A 22,630-nucleotide genomic window follows, 5' to 3' on the forward strand; every position below is an offset into this window, starting at 1 on the left:
GTTTTGGCAGCCACCAGAATTAAACTTAGCAAGGTCTTATTATGTCTAAAGGATCGCAGACTGTTTTCCTTGTTACTGGCACCCTGATCTTGGCAAAGTACAGTTGTGTACATTTACCACAAATGTAGATGTTCAAGTGTATTCACTGTTGCAGTCATTACATTTGGGTAATCCTGCTTGCAGGTTGCTCTCAGTCGGCCTGAATTCCAAAGTCCTGGGACCTGCGTCTGCTGCTGTTACCCCATCCCTGCGTCAGGTCGTCAGGGGTATAAATGAAGCAGCCATCGCTATTTTCTTTAGTTTTTCTTGCCCCAGATGTCAGGTACCCCCTGAAAGGGTAGCCAACATTTATATATATATAAAAATACATGCACCAATGTAAACTTTACCTTCATCTACAAGCAAATACACCACAGAGGTTGTATAAATCAGAGAAGTAAGGATAGGTTCCATCAGAAGAAAGGGGGATGGCGGGTGGGTAACCTGGACTGCAACAGTGAATACACTCGAACATCTACATTTATGGTAAGTGTACACAACTGTACTATATTCTTCTTGTTTCACTGTTGCAGTCATTACATTTGGGTACCGTCCCAAAGCTATGGTTGGGAGGCTGGAGCTAAACAGCATTAGGAGTGGCTATGCGACCTTGCAGAACTGCAGTGGCAAAGCCTGCCCTGGATTTAGAGTAGAGTGGCAGATGATAGTGCTTTGTAAAGGTGTGCACTGAACTCCAAGTAGCTGCCTCTAAAATGTCTTTGGTTGGTACTCCCCTGAGAAAAGCTGCTGAAATGGCTGCAGCTCTGGTGGAATGTGGCCTAATGCCCTTAGGTACTGGCTTGCCATGGTATAAGTAGCAGAAACGAATGCAGTGGCCTATCCACTTTGAAATAGTCTGCTTTGAGATAGCCTTTCCTTGTGATCCTGCAGCATATGCCACTAGTAATTGCTCAGTCTTAATGAAAACTTTGGTTCTGTCCAAGTAGAATCTAAGCTGTCTGTGTACGTCCAAAGAATGCAGAATCCTTTCCCCCTTGTTCTGTGGATTTGGATAAAAAGTTGGCAGATGAATGGTTTGGTTAAGAGCCACACTGGACACCACTTTAGGCATAAATGATGGGTTTGTCCTCAGGGAGACCCTGTCCGGATAAAAAAATAATAAAAGGTTCCACAGCCATGAGTGCCTGTAGCTCTGAAACTCGTCTTGCAGAAGTTATTGCTAGGGGCAGAGCTGTTTTCCAAGATAGAAACTTTATATCAGCAGTAGCTGCTGGCTCAAAAGGAGGCAGGGTGAGTTTTTCCAAGACATAGTTGAGGTCCCATGCAGATATTTGTGATCTTCTTGGAGGCCTTAAATTTTTGGCTCCTCTGAGGTACTGTTTTCATAAGGGATGAGAAAAGGATTGGTGGCTCTGTATTGTAATGAGCCGAAATGGCAGAGGCATGAATTTTAATAGATGAGAAAGATGGGCATTTGTCCAGCATCTCAGTTAAGTATTGTAAAATCTGAGGAATGTTTGGCACAGCTTTATCTGTTCCTTGTGCCTGGTTCCAAGCACAGAATTTCTTCCATTTTTCCAGCATAAGATTTTCTAGTACTAGGCCTTCTGGCTTCCAAAATGACATCCAATACAGCTTTGCTGAGAGGTGTGTTTTGTATGACTACATTATCTGCCATGCTGCCAGGTTTAAAGTCCTGAGTTGGCTGTGCAGGATCTGATTGTTTTGCTGGGACAGTAGATGTGGTACTTGAGGCAAGGTCCAAGCTGGGCATTGAGACAAGCTCCTTAATATTGGGTACCAGTGCTGGCGGGGCCAGTCTGATGCAATCAGTATCACCTTTGGCTTCTCCCGTCTGACCTTTAGGAGTACCTTGGGGAGGAGAGGCAGAGGGGGAAAGGCATATACTGATAGGTTTTTCCAGCTGAAGGATAGGGCGTCCACTTTCCGCGTTTGTCTGTGAAAAATCCTTGTGCAGAATCTCTTTAGTTGGTAGTTGTGAGGGGAGGCAAATAGATCTATGTCCAGGCATCCCCATTTCCTTGTTATCAAGCGAATACTTGTGGATCCAGCTGCCACTCGTGGGGATCCATGAGGTTTCTCCTTAGTTCGTCTGCCAGAGTATTATTCCTTCCTGGCAGGAACTGTGCCTGCAGATGTACTTGGTAAGTCAATGCTGTGTCCCACAAAGTCATGGCTAGTCTGCAAAGGGGGCAAGAATGTGTGCCCCCCCTGCTTGTTTATATACCACATGACCATGGTGTTGTCTGTCTTTATCAGTAGTTGTCCCTGATGAAGTAGGTCCTTGAAGGCTGTCAGGGCATTTTGAACAGCTAGCATCTCTTTTTGATTGATATGCAGATGCTTTTGGTTTGAGGTCCATGTTCCTTGAATGCATCTTCCTGCCATGTGCCCCCCCCCCCCCCCCAGGCATAATCTGATGCATCTGTTGTTGGTGTCTGCCTGGCAGGGGGTAATGTGAATGGCCGTCCCTTGTTTTGGTGACAAGCCTTTGTCCACCACTGAAACTCCTGTTGCAGGCAGGGAATGAGAGTAATTATAGTTTCCAGGCTGTGGTAATGTTGAGTCCAAACACTTTTTAGGTATCACTGAAGTTTCCTCATATGCAGTCTTGCATACGGAATTAGTAGGATGCCATGAAGCCCAAAGCCTGCAGAATTTTTCTTGCAGATAACTGGGCCTTTGTTGTTAACATTTTGAAATAGGTAGTCAGTTGCCTTTGTTTGTCTGGCGTGAGATAAGCCATCTGGGCAGTTGTATTTAAGCTTATACCCAAGAATATTATCTCTTGAGAGGGTACTAGTTTTGATTTCTTTTCGTTGACTGTGTACCCTAGGCATGTTAGAAGTTTTTTCACAAACGCCAGATGCTGTAGAAGGGTGTCCTTGTTCTCTGCTTGAATTAGACAGTCGTCCAAGTAAGGATATATTTGTATTCCTCTTTGTCTGCAGAATGCAATTACTGGTGCCAGGCACTTGACCCTGGGTGCAGTAGATAAGCCAAAGGGCAGTGCAGAGAATTGGTAATGCATTGAGCCAGCCTTGAATCTGAGGTATCTTCTGCATATTTGTCTGATTGGGACATGCAGGTATGCCTCTTCTAGGTCTAAAGTTACAAGCCAAGCGTTCTTGCCCAGCATGGGCAAAAGCTGCTGCAAAGTCAACATTTTGAATTTTGGTATATCCAGGAATGTATTCAGAATTGATAGGTCCAGTATTGGCCTCCAGGCTTTGTCTTTTCTGGGTACCAAGAACAGTCTTGAGTAAAATCCTTGTCCCTGCTCTTGCTCTGGCACTTGTTGAATGGCCCCTCATGTCCATGAGGGATGAGACTTGTTTTTGTGCCTCTGCCCATTGATGTTTTGGCAGATATGGCCAGCTGTTTGCCTTTGGCAGGGTACGGAAATGTAACTTGCAGCCTTGTGATACAATATTTAGAAAGTACAGTTTTGTACCTACCATAAATGTAGATGTCCGAGAGGAATGCATCTGCAGTCTTTACAAATGGGTTGTCCTGTCGTCAGGCAGCCCTTCGGTCGGCCGGATTCCAAAGTCTGGGTCTGGCTTCGGCTGGTGTCGCACTTCACCCATTGCAGTTATTCGGGTATAAAGGCATCAGCCGACGGCATTTTCCTCAGTGTTTCTTGCCCCAGATGCCAGGTGCCCTCTTGGATGGCTAAATTTGGATAAATGCCAAAGTTTCCAAATAGTAGAGAGCAAACACACAAAATAAGCATGTATGTACATATATACAAACAAATACACCATAATAGATCCCCAAGCTAGCTGAAGATTGGTAAATACCTAGGAGTACCTCAGAGGGAAGGAGGGTGGTAATCCTGACTGCAGATGCATTCCACTGGGACAGGTACATTTGTGGTAGGTACGAAACTGTACCATGTCCCTCAAGCATGCATCTGGAGTCTTAACAAATGGGTAGAATACCATAGCTAAACTAGGGAGGAGGAAATGAGAATAGATTATGGTAGTCAGGATCCCTTGCAAAACAGCAGTGGCAAAGCCAGCACGGGATCTAGAGTATAGAGGTAAGTTATAATGCTTGGCAAATGTATGCACGGAGGTCCAAGTAGCAGCCTCTATAATGTCCTTGGTAGCCACTCGTGAAGAAAGCTGTGGTAGTGGCTGTAGCCTGTGGAGTGAGGCCTGATGTTCTCTGGAGTTTTCTTTCCATGGTAGGAGTAACAAAATCTAATGCAATTTCCTATCCATTTGGAGATTGTCTGTTTAGAAATTGGTTTTCTTTCCTTTCCTGTTGCATATGCTACCAGAAGCTGGTCAGTTTTTCTATTGTTTTTGTCCTGTCCAGGTAGAATTGTCTGTGTACGTCCAAGGTATGTAAGAGCTTTTCTCCCCTGTTCTGTGGGTTGGGGAAGAATGTAGGAAGGTGGATAGCCTGATTTAAAGAGACTCTGGATACCACCTTAGGCATAAATGTAGGATTTGTTCTCATGGACACTCTATCTTGATGGAAGATCAGGAAGGGTTGTACTGCCATTAATGCCTGTAGTTCAGAGACCCTTCTTGCTGAAGTTATTGCCAGCAGGAAAGCAGTTTTCCAGGATAAGTATTGTAATTCTGCTGTTGTTGCTGGTTCGAATGGAGGTAGAGTCAGTTTTTCTAGCACAAAGTTCAAGTCCCATGCTGGCAATGGAGGTTGTCCCATGCTGGCAATGGAGGTTTCCTGGGAGGTTTTACATTTTTAATTCCTCTCAGAAACTGTCTGAGCAGAGGATGCGAGAAGACAGGAGGATCCAAGCTGTATTCCGCTGAAATAGCTGATGCATGTATCTTGATGGAAGAATAGGACAGGCCTGTATGGAAGAGCTCCGCCAAGTACTCCAGGATGTCGGCTATGTTCACCAGTGTTACATCTTGCCCCTTTGCAGTACTCCAGATGAGATATCTTTTCCATTTTGCTGCATAATTCTTTCTTGTTGAAGGTCTACGAGCCTCCAGGATTATGTCCTTAACCCTTTGGGATAAATTTGGGTTAATTGCTGTTATGTAATGCTCCAGGCAGTTAGCTGCAGAGTTTTTAGGTTTGGATGCAGGATGTTGTAGTTGTTCTGTGTTAGCAGTAATGGGATCAGGGGCAGTGTCCATATTTGTTCCCGGGACATGCTCCTCAGCAGTGGATACCAATGTTGTCTTGGCCAGTCTGGGGCTATCAGAATGATCCTCGGACATTCCTCTTTGATCTTGAGAAGCACCTTGTGCATCAAAGGAAGTGGTGGGAATGCGTATGCTGTCAGGCTTTTCCAACTGAAAGATAGAGTCCACCTTCCAAGCAAGTGGGTGGTAAGTCCTTGTGCAGAATTTCTTCAACTGGTGATTGAATGGGGATGCAAACAAGTCTATTTGTGGTAATCCCCATTCTCTTGTGATGGTTTTGAAGATGTCCGGATGCAGCATCCATGGCATCTGTTGTAGTTCTGCTTAATATGTCTGCTAGAATGTTTTCCTTCCTGGTACATAAATTGCCTGTAACTGAATGTTGTAGCTCAGAGCCACATCCCATAGGTCCAGTGCCAGCCGGCATAGAGGGTATGAGTGTGTGCCTCCCTGTTTGTTGATGTACCAAATAACTGTGGTGTTGTCTGTCCTTATCATCAACTGGCCTTCTTGGAGAAAAGGTCTGAATGCCTGGATTGCCAATTTTACTGCCATCATTTCTTTTAGATTTATGTGTAGATGCAGCTGGTCTTGAGTCCATAGGCCTTGAATGCACTTGCCCATCATGTGTGCCCCCAACCGAGGTCTGAGGCATCTGTCGTGATGGTTTGTCTTGGTTGACTTTTGCAGAAGGGCAATCCTGTGTTTGATTGACAGGCCTGAGCCCACCATAGGAACTCTTGCTTCAGGCATGGGATCATTGGAATTTTGGTTTCTAGGCTGTGCTTGTGCTGGGACCACAAATTCTTTAGGTACCACTGTAGCTTTCTCATATGCAGCCTGGCATGAGGGACCAGTATTATGCAGGATGCCATGAAGCCTAGAGCTTGTAGCACTTTTCTTGCAGTTAGATGGTTCTGCTTTGTTAATGCCAAGAAGTAGAGAGGAAGTTGCTCTTTCTTTTCTGCAGTTAGAAATGCCATTTGTTTTGATGTGTCCAGTTCTGCACCCAGAAAGGTTATTCTTTGGGATGGAATCAGCCTTGACTTTTTTGTATTGACTGTATATCCCAGGGCTTGCAGTAGGTAGATGACTCTTTGTAAGTCTTCTGTTAGTTTGTTTTTGTTGTCCGCTTGTATCAGGCAGTCGTCCAGGTAGGGATAGATTTGAATCCCCTGAAGTCTGCAATGAGCGATTACTGATGCCAGGCATTTCGTGAACACAGTAGATAAGCCAAAGGGCAATGCTGAGAATTGATAATGCTCTGATCCTGCAAGAAATCTGAGGTATCTTCTGCAAATTGGTCTTATGGGGACGTGCAGGTATGCCTCCTTGAGATCTAGAGTTACCAGCCAAAACTCCTTGCCCAGCATGGGAAGAAGCTGCTGTAGGGTCAGCATTTTGAATTTTGGAACAATGAGGAATGTGTTTAAAGCGGACAGGTCTAGAATAGGCCTCCATTTGTTTTCTTTTCTTGGTACCAGGAAGAGTCTGGGGTAAAATCCCTTCCCTTGCTCCATCGATGGTACCTTTTCCACAGCTCTCATTCTTAATAATTGAGATATTTGTTTTAGAGCTTCTGTCCTTTGAGTAGGTGGTAGGTTTGGCATTCCTCTCTTTCCTGGTAGAGTATGGAAATGGAACCTGTAACCTTTGTCTATAGTTTGCAAAATCCATTTTTCTCTTGTAATGCAGTGCCAGTTTCTTGAAAATAATGTTAGCTTTCCGCCTAAGGGTGCTTCTAGTTGTTCCCTGGTGTATGTGCCACCGCCAAGTCACTGTGATTGAGTTGTTGTAGTGGTGGTGGCTGTATCCGTGCCTCGTTGGTTGTTACCCTGCCATTGGCGACCCCTGTAGGCACCTCTGGATTGGTTTCTGCCTCTAGAGCGCCTATTCCTGCCTCTTTGTGCCTTAGAGGAGTCCGGAAAGGACCAATTCTTGGAGGGCCAGTTCCTGCTAAACCTTGGAGGTTGAACTTGTAAGAAATCTTTCACTGTTTGCACAGATTTTGCTTTCTCTTCCATCTTTTTAGTACGCACCAAATAAATTGACCTTGTCCATAGGTGCATCCAAAAGCTTAGATTTGACATGGTCTGGTAATGCCTGTTCTTTCAACCATGCATGCCTCCTGATAACTGTGCCAGTCATGGCTGATCTAAAGGAAGCCTCCAGTGCATCATAGCCACATTTTAAGGAATGGTTACTAACCTGCTGTATGTTATGTACCATTTCTTGAACATACTTTTTATCTAAGGATTCTTCAGAGGACAGCTTTTTAGTCAACTGGTCAAGCATAAACTCTTGATATTGAATCATATGAAATTGGCAGTTCAAAGCTCTAGCTGACAAGGTAGCAGAGGTGTAAACTTTTTTTACCCCATCTCTCTAAGGACCTGGATTCCCTTTCAGAGGGGAGGGGTTTTTTAGAAGAAGTAGCTGCTACAGCCTTAGGGCCCTGAGAGATAGTCTCTGGGTCTGCAAAAGGAGCCTTATATAAGTGGTGATGAGTGTCCGGGACCCTGTAGTACCTATCGGGCTTAGCAGGAGCCGGAGGTAAAGAATCAGGAGCAGTGCAAGCATCATTAAATGCATCATCAACAACAGATAGAACTGGAGGTATAGCTAAAGGCCTATGCTGTGGCAAATGTAGAAAGGTCCTAAGCCTTTTTCTAGAGTCTGAGAAATCTTGGCCCTGCCACTGAAATTGTTCCCTCATAGCATGCAAGGTTTCTCCAAAGGAAAATTCCTCAGGAGGAGAGGCTGAAGGGATGGACTCCTCAGCATCAGAGTCTTCATAAGGAGAATAAGAAGCCTCAGGAGGGTCTGTATGTTCTGAGTCATCAGAGGAATCATCTGTGGATACTGGTTCAGGGGGCTCTGCTCTAGGCCTCTTTTCTGGAGGGGAGAGAGGCCCTGTCTGGATGAGGCTGGGCTCCAGAATTAAAGAGATGAGATCCTCAGCCAAAGAAAGCATATGGGAGCTGGTGCTGGGCCTGTGAGAGGGGCTTGGCAGGCACAGGTTTTGATGCTTTGGCCGCTTTAGCCCTGGCAAAGGCCTTAATAGACATAGCTGGAGGAGGCCTAGCAGCTCCACGCAGGGGTAGAGATATCCAGGGAATGGTGTCTGATAAATCCTGTGAAATCGCAACAGAAGGCTGGATTTCAGCTTCTACCAGGTTAGAAGAGGCCTCAGAAGGCAAGTTATCGGCTGAAGAAAGAAGCGCTTGGTTTTGCCAGAAACGAACCGAGACAAATTAGTTTTTTAAAACTGGGTTTCGCCAAAACAGCGGACCGCGAGTGTCGGTCCTTTGGTTAGGAGGATCCAACGGCATAATGTAGGCAAAATCGAGCCGAAAATCTGTTCAGCAATCGTCCCGACGACGCGCCTGCATCTGGCCGGTTAAAGAAGCACAGGCTAGACAAGCTGCCACGCCGTGGTCTGGGCCTAAACAATGTATGCAATAGGAGTGGAAATCTTTATGAGGTATTTGTTTCCCACAAGATAAACAGTTATTAACTTTCTGACATCGGCTGAGGCAAGAAAGAGTCCCCAACGGGTACTTAGCTTTATAGAAGTCTTTAGTATTCGGTAGTAGTAATCTCTGGATCTGACCGACCGGCACTAACAGCTTCTGCTTCGGCAAGAAAGACTGGGGAAATGGCGCCGGCTGATGCCTTTATACCCGAATAACTGCATAATACGCCGGGTGAAGTGCGACACCAGCCGCCAGACCCAGACTTTGGAAAAGGGCTGCCTGATGACAGGACAACCCATTTGTAAAGACTGCAGATGCATCCTTGAAGGACATCCCACTTGTCCTGGGTTATAATGTGCCAATTTTGAGAAAAAAGTGCTAATTTTCCCCCTAAGGGTGTTGCCAGGAAATAAGTGCTTGGTGCAGGCAGGGGGAAGTCATGGGACTGTTTCCTGTAAAGTTGTGATTTGTCTTCTCCACTTTTGGAGGTAGAAGCACCCCATTGCTTTGACCTGTATGAGCCTTGCGCCTGTGATCTGCCTATAGGGCGTCTGGGTCTGCCCCTTTGAGGTCTGTCTGACACAGGAAAGGACCTGACTTTGTTGGCCAGTGTCTACTAAACCTAGGAGGCTGTACTTGCAAGAAATCTTTGACCGTTTGCATAGATTTAGCCTTGTCCTCCATTTTCTTTAACACCTCTTCTGCCTTAACACCAAAGTATCATGCTGTAAAGGTGCATCTAATAATTTAACTTTAACATGATCAGGCAGATTTTGTTCCTTTAACCAAGAATGCCTTCTAATTACAGAGCCTGTAACTGCGGCCCTGCAGGAGGCCTCTAAAGAATCAAAACCACATTGCAAAGTATGCTTTCCAACTTGTTCAGCTGCATGCAATATATCCTGCATTTCCTTGTTTTCTGCACATTCAGAGTTTAACAGCATTTTCTGTTTAAGCAATGCCATAACATGTTGTTGATATTTAAGCATATGAAACTGACAGTTTAAGGCCCTTATAGCCAAGGTAGCAGATGTGTAAACCTTTTTTTCCCCATCTATCCAGTGCCCTAGAATTCCTGTCAGAAGGGGTAGAGTTTTTTTGCAGTGGAAGCCTTAACTCCCTTGGGGCCCTGAGAAATAGTTTCTGGGGCTGCAGCAGGGTTTTTAAAAATGAATTTATGTGAGTCAGGAACCCTGTAATATCTGTCAGGCTTAACAGGAGCTGGAGGTAAGGAGTCAGGGGTAAGGCTAGACTCCGAAAACACATCATCTACAATGTCTAACACAGGAGGGATGACTAGTGGCTTGTGCTGACGTACTAACAGGAAATCCCTGAGTCTCTTTTTAGATTCAGAAAAATCTTGGCTCTACCAGTGGAAATGCTCCCTCATGGTATGTAAAGTTGCCCCAAAAGAACAGTCCTCAGGAGGAGAAGCTGAAGGTATAGATTCTTCAGCATCATAATCCTGATAGGGGGGGGGGGGGGGAGAATATTCCTGATCAGAAGAGGAATCAGAAGAAATGGAAACCTGATCTGAAGATTCAGAGTCAGTCTCTTGCCTAGGCCTCTTATCAGGAGGAGGATGGGAACCCCTGATCAAGGTAATCAAGTCTTCGGCCATTTTGAGCATCTGTTTTTTTGGGCATGGAGGCCTGTCCATGTGGCTCTTGTGATTGTTTCTTTGCCTTTGAAGGTGCTTTAGTCTTTGCCTTTGAAGATGATTTAATGTAAAGATGTTTAGGTCTGAAAACACCCTCAGAAGCCGGTGCCTGCTCAGCGGCTCCAGACCCATCTGAAGGATTAGCATCCGTGGCTCCAATACCTTGAGTCTCCAGTGGCATGGCCAACTCCACGTGGGAGTCGGTAGCGGCCTGCAACTCTAAAGTAGCGGTCATCAGGGGCTGCGAAAGCGCCTCACTGAGAACCAACGAACCGGCGACTGGCTTAGGAGAATATTCGTCGTCGGTTTACAGCCTTGGTTGTCTTTCTTTTTCTTTTTCTTCGCATTTTTGTGAACTCCAGTAGTCAGATGGCTTTCTGACGACATTTCTGGATAATTAAACCTGCGTCCAAAGTTGTTTAAAGCAAAATCATACAGACGCTTAATAATGCGTTGGTTAAATCTAGCACAAAATCGACAACCCAGAAAGTTAGGATCAGGGCCAAGGCAAGGAATACAGTAAGAATGAAAGTCCTTATGAAGTATTTGCTTCCCACAAGAAATACAATTAACATTTTCTGACATCGGTTCTAGAGCAAGAAAAAAGTTTCTCCAACAGGGTACTTAGCTTTATAGAAGACTTCGGATCTGAAATTCAAATTCGAAAATCTCAGGAGTCGGCCGACCGTCACTTGCAAAGTGCTTCTGCTTTGGGCACCGCCCGGCAAGAAAGACTAAAGAAAATGGCGTTGGCCGCTTCTTTTATACCCCTGATGACCTGACATCAGGGATGGGACGACAGCAGCAGACGCAGGACCCAGGACTTTGGAATTCAGGTGGACTGAGGGCAACCTGCCAGCAGGATTACCCAAATGTAATGACTGCAACAGTGAAATACGAAGAACATCAACCCTTTCTACTTTCTGTTGCTGTGTTCTAAAATTATCATCAAAACACAGTTGCTTAACAGCAGTCTTTCCAAATTCCTGCATATTATCCAGGTAGTGGCTTATTTTCTCTTTAGCAATCTGCAGTTGTACCTCTTCTTGCTTTGAGAGAGTCCCCTTACTCTGCAATAATTTAACCTTTGTCAGTACCTCTAAATAATTCTTGTTACTTCTTAATAATATCTTTCTTTTATTTCTACCCTATTTTAAAGCCCACTTTCATTTTACCCCACTCCCTAGCTATACCTTCTGAGGAAATTTCTATAACTCCCAAATTTCCACTGCCCATTCTGTAAATGCCTCTCTTTTAAAACAGTTAGGTGGGGAAGCGCCAGTGTCTCATTTTTTACCTCTTTACTGTGCATTCTTAGTTACTATTGGCATGTGATCTGACAGTTACTGGATGTGCATCAAAACTTTCAATTAAATGCATGTGTTTCTGTGAAATTTCTGTCTACGCTTGCCCAGTTGTTGCACCTTGGGGTATTGGCACAAACTTTTGTTGTGGAATCAGGATGAAACAAGTCCAGATTACATCTGTTTTTTGCCCATTAACATCTCATCAGTTGACTGTGCTGTGAAGTTACCATTGTTTTAAGAGATTCATATCATTTTTCACATATTCTTTGAATGCATGTCTTACTCATTCTGCTAGATAATGCAATAAAGGATAATAGGAGCAGAAGTAATGCTAACTCCATTATGCCATAAAAATTCAGTGAATTTGTTATACATAACCTTGTTTAGAATTGTTTGGAACAAAGCCCTTAAACTTCCTTAACAAATCTGCCATGCACATTTACTCTACTTCTGCTATTTCAAAATTTTGTGGATGCAAACAGTTTATTCCTCCTGGTCTGCCCTCCACACCTACCTTTCTGAGTGACATTCAGGCTGACCATTTGAGGATGGAAGAGGCCTTGTCCTACTGTCATTATTAATGCACTCAGCTAAAAATACCTCTTGCAAAACCACACAGAAAATTCTATGGGACCTTTCTATTTCCAGGCTTCAGTTGTGGTCATTTTCCCCTGCTATCATGATGAAGTTTAAAATGTTCTTCTCTTTCTTCCCTAGACCTGCCTTTGGTACAAGCTCAATCAAGAACAAAGCTGGTGATAAAACTACTTTGCCTGGGCAAAGAAGATAGCACAACTGTTGAATTTCAGTCTTAAGCTTTGCAAGTCTGTGCACTGCCAAAAAATATCTAATGAGAGACAATGTTCCTTCTCAAACAATGCCAATACACTGGGTTTACCATGGGACACATGATTTAAGCATCTCTAGGGTTTAAAAGAACTTTAATTAGCACTACTAGACGAACATATGGAACTGCCCGAATCTTGTGGCATATCCTGGTGCCAACATTATCTTTTGCCAAGACACCTGTGATAACTGTACATTAAGGTCCCTTTTCTATTTACGTCTGAACCTGTCTGGGCTTAGAATTTTGTCTACTGTCAGGATTTTTACTACTTTGGAAAAGAACCTCAAGGTGATTGTGGGTTCACTTCTTAGTCTAATCTACCATTTGGATCCACAGGGGCCAGTCAACTTTGTGATATTAAGGATTAATTCCGAGAGGCTTGTGGAGAGTGGCCACATTCCGTTTAACATATTGATTAGCAAATTCATCTAAAGTCATGATGTGGTCATCTAAAAGAAACTGCTTCCAGTACCACAACCTTGACGACATTTGTTTGATTCGCCTCTGAGCTGTCTGATCTTATCCTCTGCATGTTTGGCTGCTAATGGGAATAAGGTCCCTCCCCAATCACGTGTTTGGTGACTTTGAATGCCAAGCAAGTTCCTTAGCTAGGTTAGCAGCAGGGGCTCCGTAAGTGTGTAATTCAAACAAAAGTTTGCCATAGAAGCTCAAACATCCTCCCAATTGGCCTTTTATTATATCCACACTGTACAAACAAAGTTTAATAGCAGTTTTAGCTACTTGATACTAGCCACCTGGATTCCCAACATTAATTTCAACAGTAACGTTGCAAGAAACAACTGTCTGAAGGGCTTTTTGTACTGTCATTGGGGACAGGCTGCATTTGTGCAGGATTATGTCATCTGTACAGAATGACATTTGATGCAGGGATAGCGGTAATAATGTCACTGATGAAAAGCAAGAATTGAAATGGCCCAAGAATGAAGCTTTGGAGGATGCCTGATGAAAAGGTGTCTACTTCTGTGGCAATATTACTAGACTGCACTATGTATGTTCTAACTCCCCTTTTCCCATTTTCCATATGGGGTCGGTGTGTCACTTCAGCAGTGACAATCATCCTGAGCCAAGGTTTACACTGCCGGATGGCTAGCCTTGCCGCAGCAGTTCATTCGTACCACTCACTCATGCACACACTCACCTAAGGCCAATTTAGTGTCCAATCCACCTACTGCATGTCTTTGGAATGTGGGAGGAAACCGGAGCACCCAGAGGAAACCCAAGTGACCACAGGGAGGACATGCAGACTCCACACAGAAGGAACCCCAGCCAAAAACTGAAATGGAGAACTCTTTCTGTGAGGTGACAACGCTAACAACTGCACCACTGCAGCCACCCTCAAAACCCTTACAGCTGACACTTCAAAATTTGCCCCAACATTTCTTTTTAAAGTATATGGGACCAACCCCGGTTTGAAAAATTATGAAACCCACAGTAATTTGTAGCAATCTTTGAAACCCTTCTCTTCAAGGTACCCCCCTTATCTCTGAATGCTTTACTATGTTTTTTGCAAAACACCACTATATTCTACCTTGTTTCAGACAGCTTGTTTTACAGAATTCCAGTCTGCATCCATTTCCTTTAATTATCTTCACCGCACAATATCTGGACCACATCCTATAGCCACAACTGGGGCTTTTTGTCTCTTTTTGTCTTTGAAAATAGCTATAGGTAGGGAAGACACAAGTACCATTATTCTCCTCTAAATATTTAGAAAAATAATTTTGCATTCTTCAAGTTCTGGGACCTTTACGTCAAGTGGCAAGTTTCCATTGCTCATTGCAGTGATACTTTAGCCTGCCTCTCAAATAATGCAGTCCCATCATCCACTTTTACTGTATTCATGATAGATATACCTCTGGAAAACCCATTCTATCAAAGGATGTGCAATGAATAAATCCTTTTGCATAGTTTAAGCATTCCATTGCAAATGGAATAAAATATCTAGAGTGGCACTGTTTACTTTTCAGACATTTTAATCTAGTTTGATTCAACTGTAGCCTTTGCCAACATAACACCATTTCTTACATCTGCATTCAAGCTTCTACTAATTTGTACTACGTCTGTAACAAGTTTTGATAATTCTTTACAGATCAGAGCCGTGTATGTTGCAGACTTCTGGAACAGCTCTGTAGCTCTGCCTTTCCTCTACAAAAATAACAGCAAAACTGGGTATTGCTGTGTGATGCCCGTGCACTGGCCCAGTAATCAAGGAGCCTCAATCCTCACCTCTAGCACCAGTGAGGGGCATGCACATTAGGAAGGATAACAAGTACACACACAGTAAAGTACAATTTCCCTTAAGAGCACACAGAGATCACAGTCAAGTCTGGAGCTAGTTTCTCCCTTCTCTCCAGATCCCCAATAAGACTCCCCACTGGCACAGCTATAGGGTTCAGATCCCAGCAGAGTAGTCAAGCCAAAACCTCCACTATCTTTGCTGTCCAACCAGTGCTTCGTGTCCCTACCCAAGTAGCTGACACACACACACGCACACACAGAGATTTGGTTTATATACAAATACACAAACTCCTGGGGGAGGCTGGCACAGGTTCTCCAGCAATGCCCCCTCCTGCCAGGCTATAAGGTAGTAATCACTGCCACCAACTACTCTTATCAGCTACTAATATGGCCTTTCCCAAAGGGTGACCAATTTCACTGTGTAATATTACTGTTATCCAAATAGTAAATGTAACCCAGGGCTAAGGTTATTCTGGAGTGGCTTAGTACAGTATCACTAAATGCATGCAAGTACTCTAGAGCTTAAATTATCTCTACACAAAACAGCCACAGTTGAAAGGTTAAACAATATTTAATAATAAAAACACAAAACAATATTTATTATTTCAACCAATGACATTACAGAGATCAGAAATCACAGGAAAATGTTTTAAAATAATACTGTAGAATAGTCTGACAGAAATATAGAAAACAGCTAGACTAATCTGGCGATTCTCAATTCTACTTGCAAACAGTGCAAGCAAGTGCTGGTGAATGAATGTTCTTCAGATAAAATCCAAAATGCTCAATCTTTCTCTCTGGGAAAGTCTTAAATTGATAACACAGTACTGTTGATTCATTTTAGTTTTAATTACATCATTCTTAACAGTTCTGATTTAGTTTCCCAGGCTAACAGAAACTCAAAATTTACATTTCGTTTTGTAATCTACACATGCAGGAAGCCACAGCAATAAAAGATATTATACATGTAAAACCTTAGTAATTATCTCTAAAATCAAGACAATAGAAATAATTTCCTGGCCCAGACATCCTGTCTCCAAGCTTGAGATCAGTCATACAATGCTTGACTTAGCTTTCTTCCAGCAGAGTGCACTACTGTTACATTTTTGAAGCTCAGTACAACATATAATTTAATCATAACATCTAGTTCTATTTACATTTGTAAACCAAGCCTGTGGACTATATTAATTATATTAATATTTACAAATGACATAGAATTATCTACAAAATTTTAACTAGCTAGGCTGGCAACCCTCACATACCCCCCCCCCCAAGCTAGATTTTCAAATGACCCTTGAGAAACGTTGCTTGACAGGGTTAGGTCTATCTGAGTATATGTTACCCCATTCCTTGTCTTGACAGCCCATCTGCGCTGGTGTTGCTAACCCCACTGCGGTGCTGTACGGACATATCACATGCTTGCAACCCTAGGCTCCATCTTAGCAACTTGGCATTTTGCTGGCTGGCTTGGTGTAACCATGTTAGGGAATTGTGATCTGTAACTACAGTGAATTTTCTTCCATACAGATAAAGCTGAAGTTTCTGCAGTGCCCACACTATGGCTAGACATTCCTTTTCTACAGCTGCACAGCATTCCTGCCTGGGTTGGAGCCTACGACTGAGATAAACCACTAGGTGCTCTTCTCCCTCTGAAGAAATCTGGCTAAGTACAGCCCCCACCCATGGTTCGAAGCATCCACCTGCACAACAAATTGTTTGCTGTTATCTGGACTGGCTAACAAAGGGGGTCCTCCCAAAGATTCTTTAAGCTTCTGGAATGTCTGCTCACATGCTGTGGTCCACACTACCTTATCTGTCCTGTTTTTCCTTGTCAGGTCTGTGAGGGGAGCAGCTATGGTACTATAACTGGGGACAAACTTTCTGTAGTACCCTGCTGTCCCTAAGAATGCCCTCACCTGCTTTTTAGCTGCAGGCCATGCCTGAATGGCTTCCACTTTGGCAGGTTCTGGCCTGATCTTACCACTACCCACTTTACGTCCCAGGTAGGAGACCTCTGCCATACCCACCTGATATTTGCTCGGCTTAATGGTTAACCCTGCCCTCTGTAGTCTGCCCAGCACCTCCCTGACATGTTGAAGCTGCTCTTGCCAGGAATGGCTGTCGATGGCAATATCATCTAGGTAAGCAAGGGCAAACCCTTCTGCGCCTGCTAGGATATGATCTACAAGCCTCTGGAAAGTTGCTGGGGCATTTTTCACCCCAAAGGGCATCTTTGTGAACTCATACAAGCCAAAATGAGTCACAGAGGCTGACCTCTTTCTAGCAATGGGAGTCAAGGGCACCTGTCAGTGACCCATGGTAAGATTAATGGTGGAAAGATACTTAGCCCCACCCAGCTGCTCTAGGGCCTCATCTGTCCAAGGCATGGGGTAAGCATTTGACTCTGTGTGACTATTTAACTTCCTGTAGTCCACACAGAACCTGCTGCTGCCATCCTTCTTTGGCACCAGCACCACTGGGGAGGCCCAAGGACTGTTGTACTCTTGAATTCCCCCTAGTTCCAACATTTCCTGTATCCCCTCCCTCAGAGTCTGTTTGACTCTCTCAGGCACCCTGTAAGGGGCCTGCCTAATAGGCCTTTGGGATCCTGTATCCACCTAGTGCTGCACCAGGTGGGTGCACCCTGGTTTCCCACTGAACATGTCCCCCAAAACTCCTGTAACACTGCTCGGATTTCTCAAACGTAGGTAGGAGATAGCTGCTGGGACATTGCTACCCCTTCCACTGAGGTGTCAATCCAAGCCTTACTGAGGAGATTAGTCACCAGATCTCCCTCACACTCCTCCTGCAATCCACTGCAAATACTCAGCACAAGGGCCTCCCTATCATGTTAAGGTTTCATGGTGCAATTTGTGTCCCTGCCTCCTGCGTAGCAATTCTACCAAGTAATTAACATCACTTACCTTTCTTATCACCTTGTAGGGTCCCTCCCAAGCTGCTTGCAGCTTGTTGTGTGAGACAGGAATGAGAACCATTATCTGCTGCCCTATAGCATACTCTCTAGCTCGAGCATTCCTGTCATACCAGTACTTTTTCTGTTGTTGGGTTTCTGCCAGGTTCTCCTGGGCCAAGCCCATGAGTTCCCTGAGCCTTGTCCTGAGGTTTAGGATATATGCCACAACAGACTCCTTGTGAGATTCACACTCATCTTCCCACTCATCACAAATTAAATCTAGAGGCCCCCTCACCCTATGCCCATAAGGCAACTCAAAGGGTGAAAAACCTGTGGAATCCTGGGGAACCTCTCTGTAACCAAACAACAGATGGGACAAATATTTGTCCCAATCCCTCAAATTGTTCTGCAAATGCCTGTAGCATGGACTTGATAGTAGAGTTTAACCTCTCAACAAGGCCATTAGTCTGGGGATGGTAGGGGGTGGTCTTCAGGTGCGTCACCCCCACAGTACTTCCACAGACAAGCCAGCAGATCTGACATGAAATTGGCACCTCTGTCAGTCAGTATTTCTTTTGGGAAATCTACACTGCTGAAAACCTCTAACAAAGCATTTGCCACTTTTTCTGCCTCAATAGAGGACAAAGCCACCTCCTCAGGGTATCTTGTAGCATAATCTACTACCACTAGGATATACTTTTTCCCCTGTGGAACTTAGGGTACTCAGAAGCCCCACAATATCCACAGCTACCATCTGAAATGGCTCCTCAATCACAGGCATAGGCATCAAAGGAGCTCTAACCTTGTCTCCTGCCTTGCCTACCTTTTGGCACTGCTCACAGGTCCTGCAGTACCCTATTACATCTCTGGATATTCCAGGCCAACAGAAGTTCTGCATAATACGTCTCTTTGTACGTATTATGCCCATATGACCTGCAAAGGGAATATCACGGGTTACGGCGAGAAGTGCCAGCCAGAAGGCTCTAAGCACTACCAACTGCTATATTGTCTCACCTTCTAGCTCTCCCTCATGGGTCCACTCTCTATACAGTAACCCTTTGTCCCAGTATAGAGATTCCCCCTTCCCTTGAGAATCAGGTGCCTCAACAGCTATCTGCCTCAGGCCTTGCAATGTAGGGTTTGAGAGCTGAGCCTGTCTCAACTCTCTCTTTGTAACCCTTCCCAGCTCCCCTTCTACAGGAAGTCCGGCATCCGCTGACAGTGGTGCCTCACTGTTAGCCTGGGTACTACTACTCACATCTACCTTTGCAGTCACTCTGTCCAAGGGAACATCAGTACCCACAAGCAACTGTGACTCACCTTCCATCTCCCTGCTACACAGTAGGTCCCTCCCTGAAGAAACCACCTCACCAGTCCTGGCTGCAAGTGTGTGGTCTGACAGAGTCTCCCCCAGGCTACCAGACTGACATGCCTGTCTCCAAGCCTGGTAGCAGGTAACTGCATTAACACATGGTACTGCCTCATCAAAATCCTTCCCTACCTGGACATCTGCAGGATGGAAGTTTGGTACCCCTGTTGTCTCAAGACAACCTACTGTTGGCATTTTGTCCTTCCCACTTACTGGCTCCCTCACCTTTTGTTCCCCACCTTGCCTCCATGGACATCTATATGCCACATGGCCCCACTGGTTGCATTCAAAACATTTAACCCTAGGTCCTGGACGTATACCTGGACTAGTGGCTGCTACTGGCAGATTCTGTTTGGGCAGTCTAGGCTGCCCACCATGCATTCCCTTAGACCCATGAGCAGTACTGGGGGTCCCTTTCCAGTGCAAGGATGCCCAGCTTGCTAGGTACAGGTCTGCCTTCTTCCCCAACTCATCTGAAGTAGCACATTGTCTATCAGCTAACCAGATTCTCATGTCCTCAGGCAAAGTGCTAAGGGCTTGTTCCCTCACCAAAAGGTCTGTCAGCCCTTCAAAAGTGGTGACCTGACATCCACTCACCCACCTATGAAAATAATCAGCACCATACTCACACACTCTTTCATCTGCCTTGCGTCTATGCTCACGAAACATTTGCCTACAAGTTTCAGGTGTTAGCTTAAAAAATTCTAACAAAATTCTTTACAGCATTATAGTTAAAAACGTCAACGTCAGATAATCTGGAAAGTACATTTACAGCTTTACCATGGCGTAAGGGGGTCAGGAACCACACCCAGAGCCTTTGGTCAACATCATACTGTTTACATATCCTCTCAAACATACGAATGCAACTATCAAAATTATCCCTCTCTGTAAACTGTGGAAGAAATTTACTGAACTTTTGCGCTTCTGGGGTCCAGTTACTGCCTTCCCCATTACCTCCATGACTCTGGGGAAGCGTCAGCATCTCCTTTTCATGTTGCCTCTGCCTCTCCTTCTCCACAGCTTCCATTTCCAAAAGCCTGGCCTCCAACTCAAGTCTCTTTAGCTCCAGATGGAATTTTAAGTCCTCTGCAGAAAGGTTGAGCTGTTTATTCTCCAAGTGCTGTACATCTCGACAGCCAGTCTGCTCGTCCTCCTGATTGCTGTTTTCTGATGCAGATGTGACCAAAGCTGCAATCATGTCTGCCTTAGTCAGGTTTCAATGCACCAGTCCCTTAGATTGGCACATCTCAAGCTAAGTGGCTCCTTGTCGGCTTGCCATGCTCTTCTGCTGACATGCTTGCCTTCTCTCCCTAATTAAACTAACAAAAGAAATAAAACAAATGTGATCTGAACTCTAATCAGCCATGTAGTGAATATTTAGAGTACAAAAACACCTTCTGTGATCACTGCACACAAGCTACAGGAATTCACTATCCACACCAGTACAAGCCAATTAGTATGTGATGTGGCTAACTCACCACAATCAAACAATTAATATTTGGTGTGGACATCCCACCACTGCCACCAATTAATATGCGATGCCTGTGCACTGGCCCAGTAGTCAAAGAGCCTCAATCCTCACAACTAGCACCAGTGAGGGGCATGCACATTGGGAAAGATAGCAAGTACACACACAGTAATGTACAATTTCCCTTATGAGCACACAGAGATCACAGTCAGTCTGGAGCTGGTTTCTCCCTTTCTCTCCAGATCCCGAATAAGACTCCTCACTGGCACAGCTATAGGGTTCAAATTCCAACCGAGTAGTCAAGCCAAAACATCCAGTACCCTCTCTCTGTCCAACCAGTGCTTCATGTCTCTGGCCAAATAGCTGACACACACACACACACACACACACTGAGATTTGGTTTATATACAAACACACAGACACTCCTGGGGAAGGCTGGCACAGGTTCTCCAGCTATGCCCCCCTCCTGCCAGGCTATAAGATAGTAATCACTGCCACCAACTACTCATCAGCTACTAATAAGGCCCTTCCCAAAGGGTGACCAATTTCACTTTGTAATATTACTGTTATCCAAATAGTAAGTGTAACCCACCGCTAAGGCTGTTTTGGAGTAGCTTAGTACAGTATCACTAAATACATGCAAGTACTCTAGAGCTTAAATTATCTCTACACAAAACAGCCATTGTTGAAAGATTTAAAAATATTTAATAAAAAAACAAGACAATACTTATTACTTAAACACAATGACATTACAGAGTTCAGAAATCACAGGAAAATGCTTTAAAATAATACCGTAGAATAGTCTGACAGAAATATAGAAAACAGCTAGACTAATCCGGCTATTTCGATATCTCTCTAAGAGAAATCACTGTTCTCAATTCTACTTAAATACAGAGCAAGCAAGTGCTAGTGAGTGGATGTTCTTCGGACAAAATCCAAAATGCTCTTTCTCTTTGGGAAAGTCTTACATTGATAACACAGTACTGCAGAGTCATTTCAGATTACATCACTCCTAACAGTTCTGATTTAGTTTCCCAGCCTAACAGAATCTCAAAATGTATATTTATTTTTGAAATCTGCACATGCAGGAAGCCACAGCAATAAAATACATTATACATGTAAATCCTTAGTAATTATCTATTAAATCAAGACAACAGAAAGAATTTCCTGGCCCAGACATCCTGTCTCCGAGCTTGAGATCAAACAGTCATACAATGCTTGACATATCAGCTTCCTTCCAGTACAGTACACTGTGGTTACATTTCTGAAGCTCAGTACACCATATAGTTTAATCATAACATATAGTTCTCTTTACATTTGTAAACCAAGCCTGTGGATTATATTAATATTTACAAATGACATAGAATTATCTACAAAATTCTATCTAGGTAGGCTGGCAGCCTTCACATGCTGTATAAAGATTTTGAAAGTAGGAAGCTGAAAGAACAATGGCTTTAATAAGCCATAACTTTCTAATATTACACTTTGCCACAGAGGTAAATTCTACCATTTTGACTCTGACTCCACCTCCAACTTTAAAATGTTCATAAACTGACAATGCGCTAAACTAAGTACAATAACCAATCACATATAAAGGAATTTAGATCCAGAGTTAATAGGTCCAATTATTCCCCACTACAATACCCATATTTTACTTGTTAATGAAAATAAGTTTGTCTCTGCTATTACTGCACTTGTCTGTCTGGGCTAAAGCAGTCCGCTACTACTAGCTAGCATTTATGGAAATTACAATTCATAACTTATTACATGAAGCATGTTACACCTTTGTTAGGAGACAGAATTTCACATCTAACCAGATTGTCTACACACAGTATCAACACATTAACTGTAATATAGCAATTTGGTGAAATGTTGGTGCTTTCTCCTAGAGTTCTAGCCAAAGTTCTTATTTATAACCTCACACTCCCCATTCTTCTAGACCCAGCAGCACACAGTCAAACAAAAAAAAAAAAGCTTATAAAACTTACTGCTGGGGAAGTCTTCACAAAGGTCCTGCTGAAGCCTGGCCATAACACATTCCTTAACATCTGGTACAAGTTCCCCATGTTTTTCAAGCAGCAAAAATAGGTGCTCATTTGAGATATTGTACCCTGCACGAAGGAAACAAACAAAAAAAACCTAAACAACACAATTCAAGACAATAAAGAAAGTACATA

At 43.9% G+C, this 22,630-nt stretch overlaps 2 protein-coding genes across 2 annotated transcripts in view; both read right to left on the reverse strand.

Moving 5' to 3' along the window:
* The window catches only part of LOC122814941 (zinc finger protein 850-like), a 476,075-nt gene that overhangs the window by 132,836 nt on the left and 320,609 nt on the right, over positions 1-22,630 (reverse strand). Inside the window, exon 8 of the mRNA XM_044087202.1 lies at positions 22,442-22,564. Coding sequence (XP_043943137.1) covers positions 22,442-22,564 — 123 coding nt within the window. The remainder of the gene's footprint in view (positions 1-22,441; positions 22,565-22,630) is intronic.
* The window catches only part of LOC122815399 (putative zinc finger protein 705E), a 152,951-nt gene that overhangs the window by 3,469 nt on the left and 126,852 nt on the right, over positions 1-22,630 (reverse strand). The window contains exon 3 of the mRNA XM_044087867.1: positions 22,442-22,564. Within this exon, the coding sequence (XP_043943802.1) occupies positions 22,442-22,564 (123 nt within the window). The remainder of the gene's footprint in view (positions 1-22,441; positions 22,565-22,630) is intronic.

The sequence above is a fragment of the Protopterus annectens genome, chromosome 11.part0 (assembly GCF_019279795.1).
Source record: "Protopterus annectens isolate FY-2018-M chromosome 11.part0, PAN1.0, whole genome shotgun sequence".
In the NCBI taxonomy this organism is placed as follows: Eukaryota; Metazoa; Chordata; order Ceratodontiformes; family Protopteridae; genus Protopterus; species Protopterus annectens.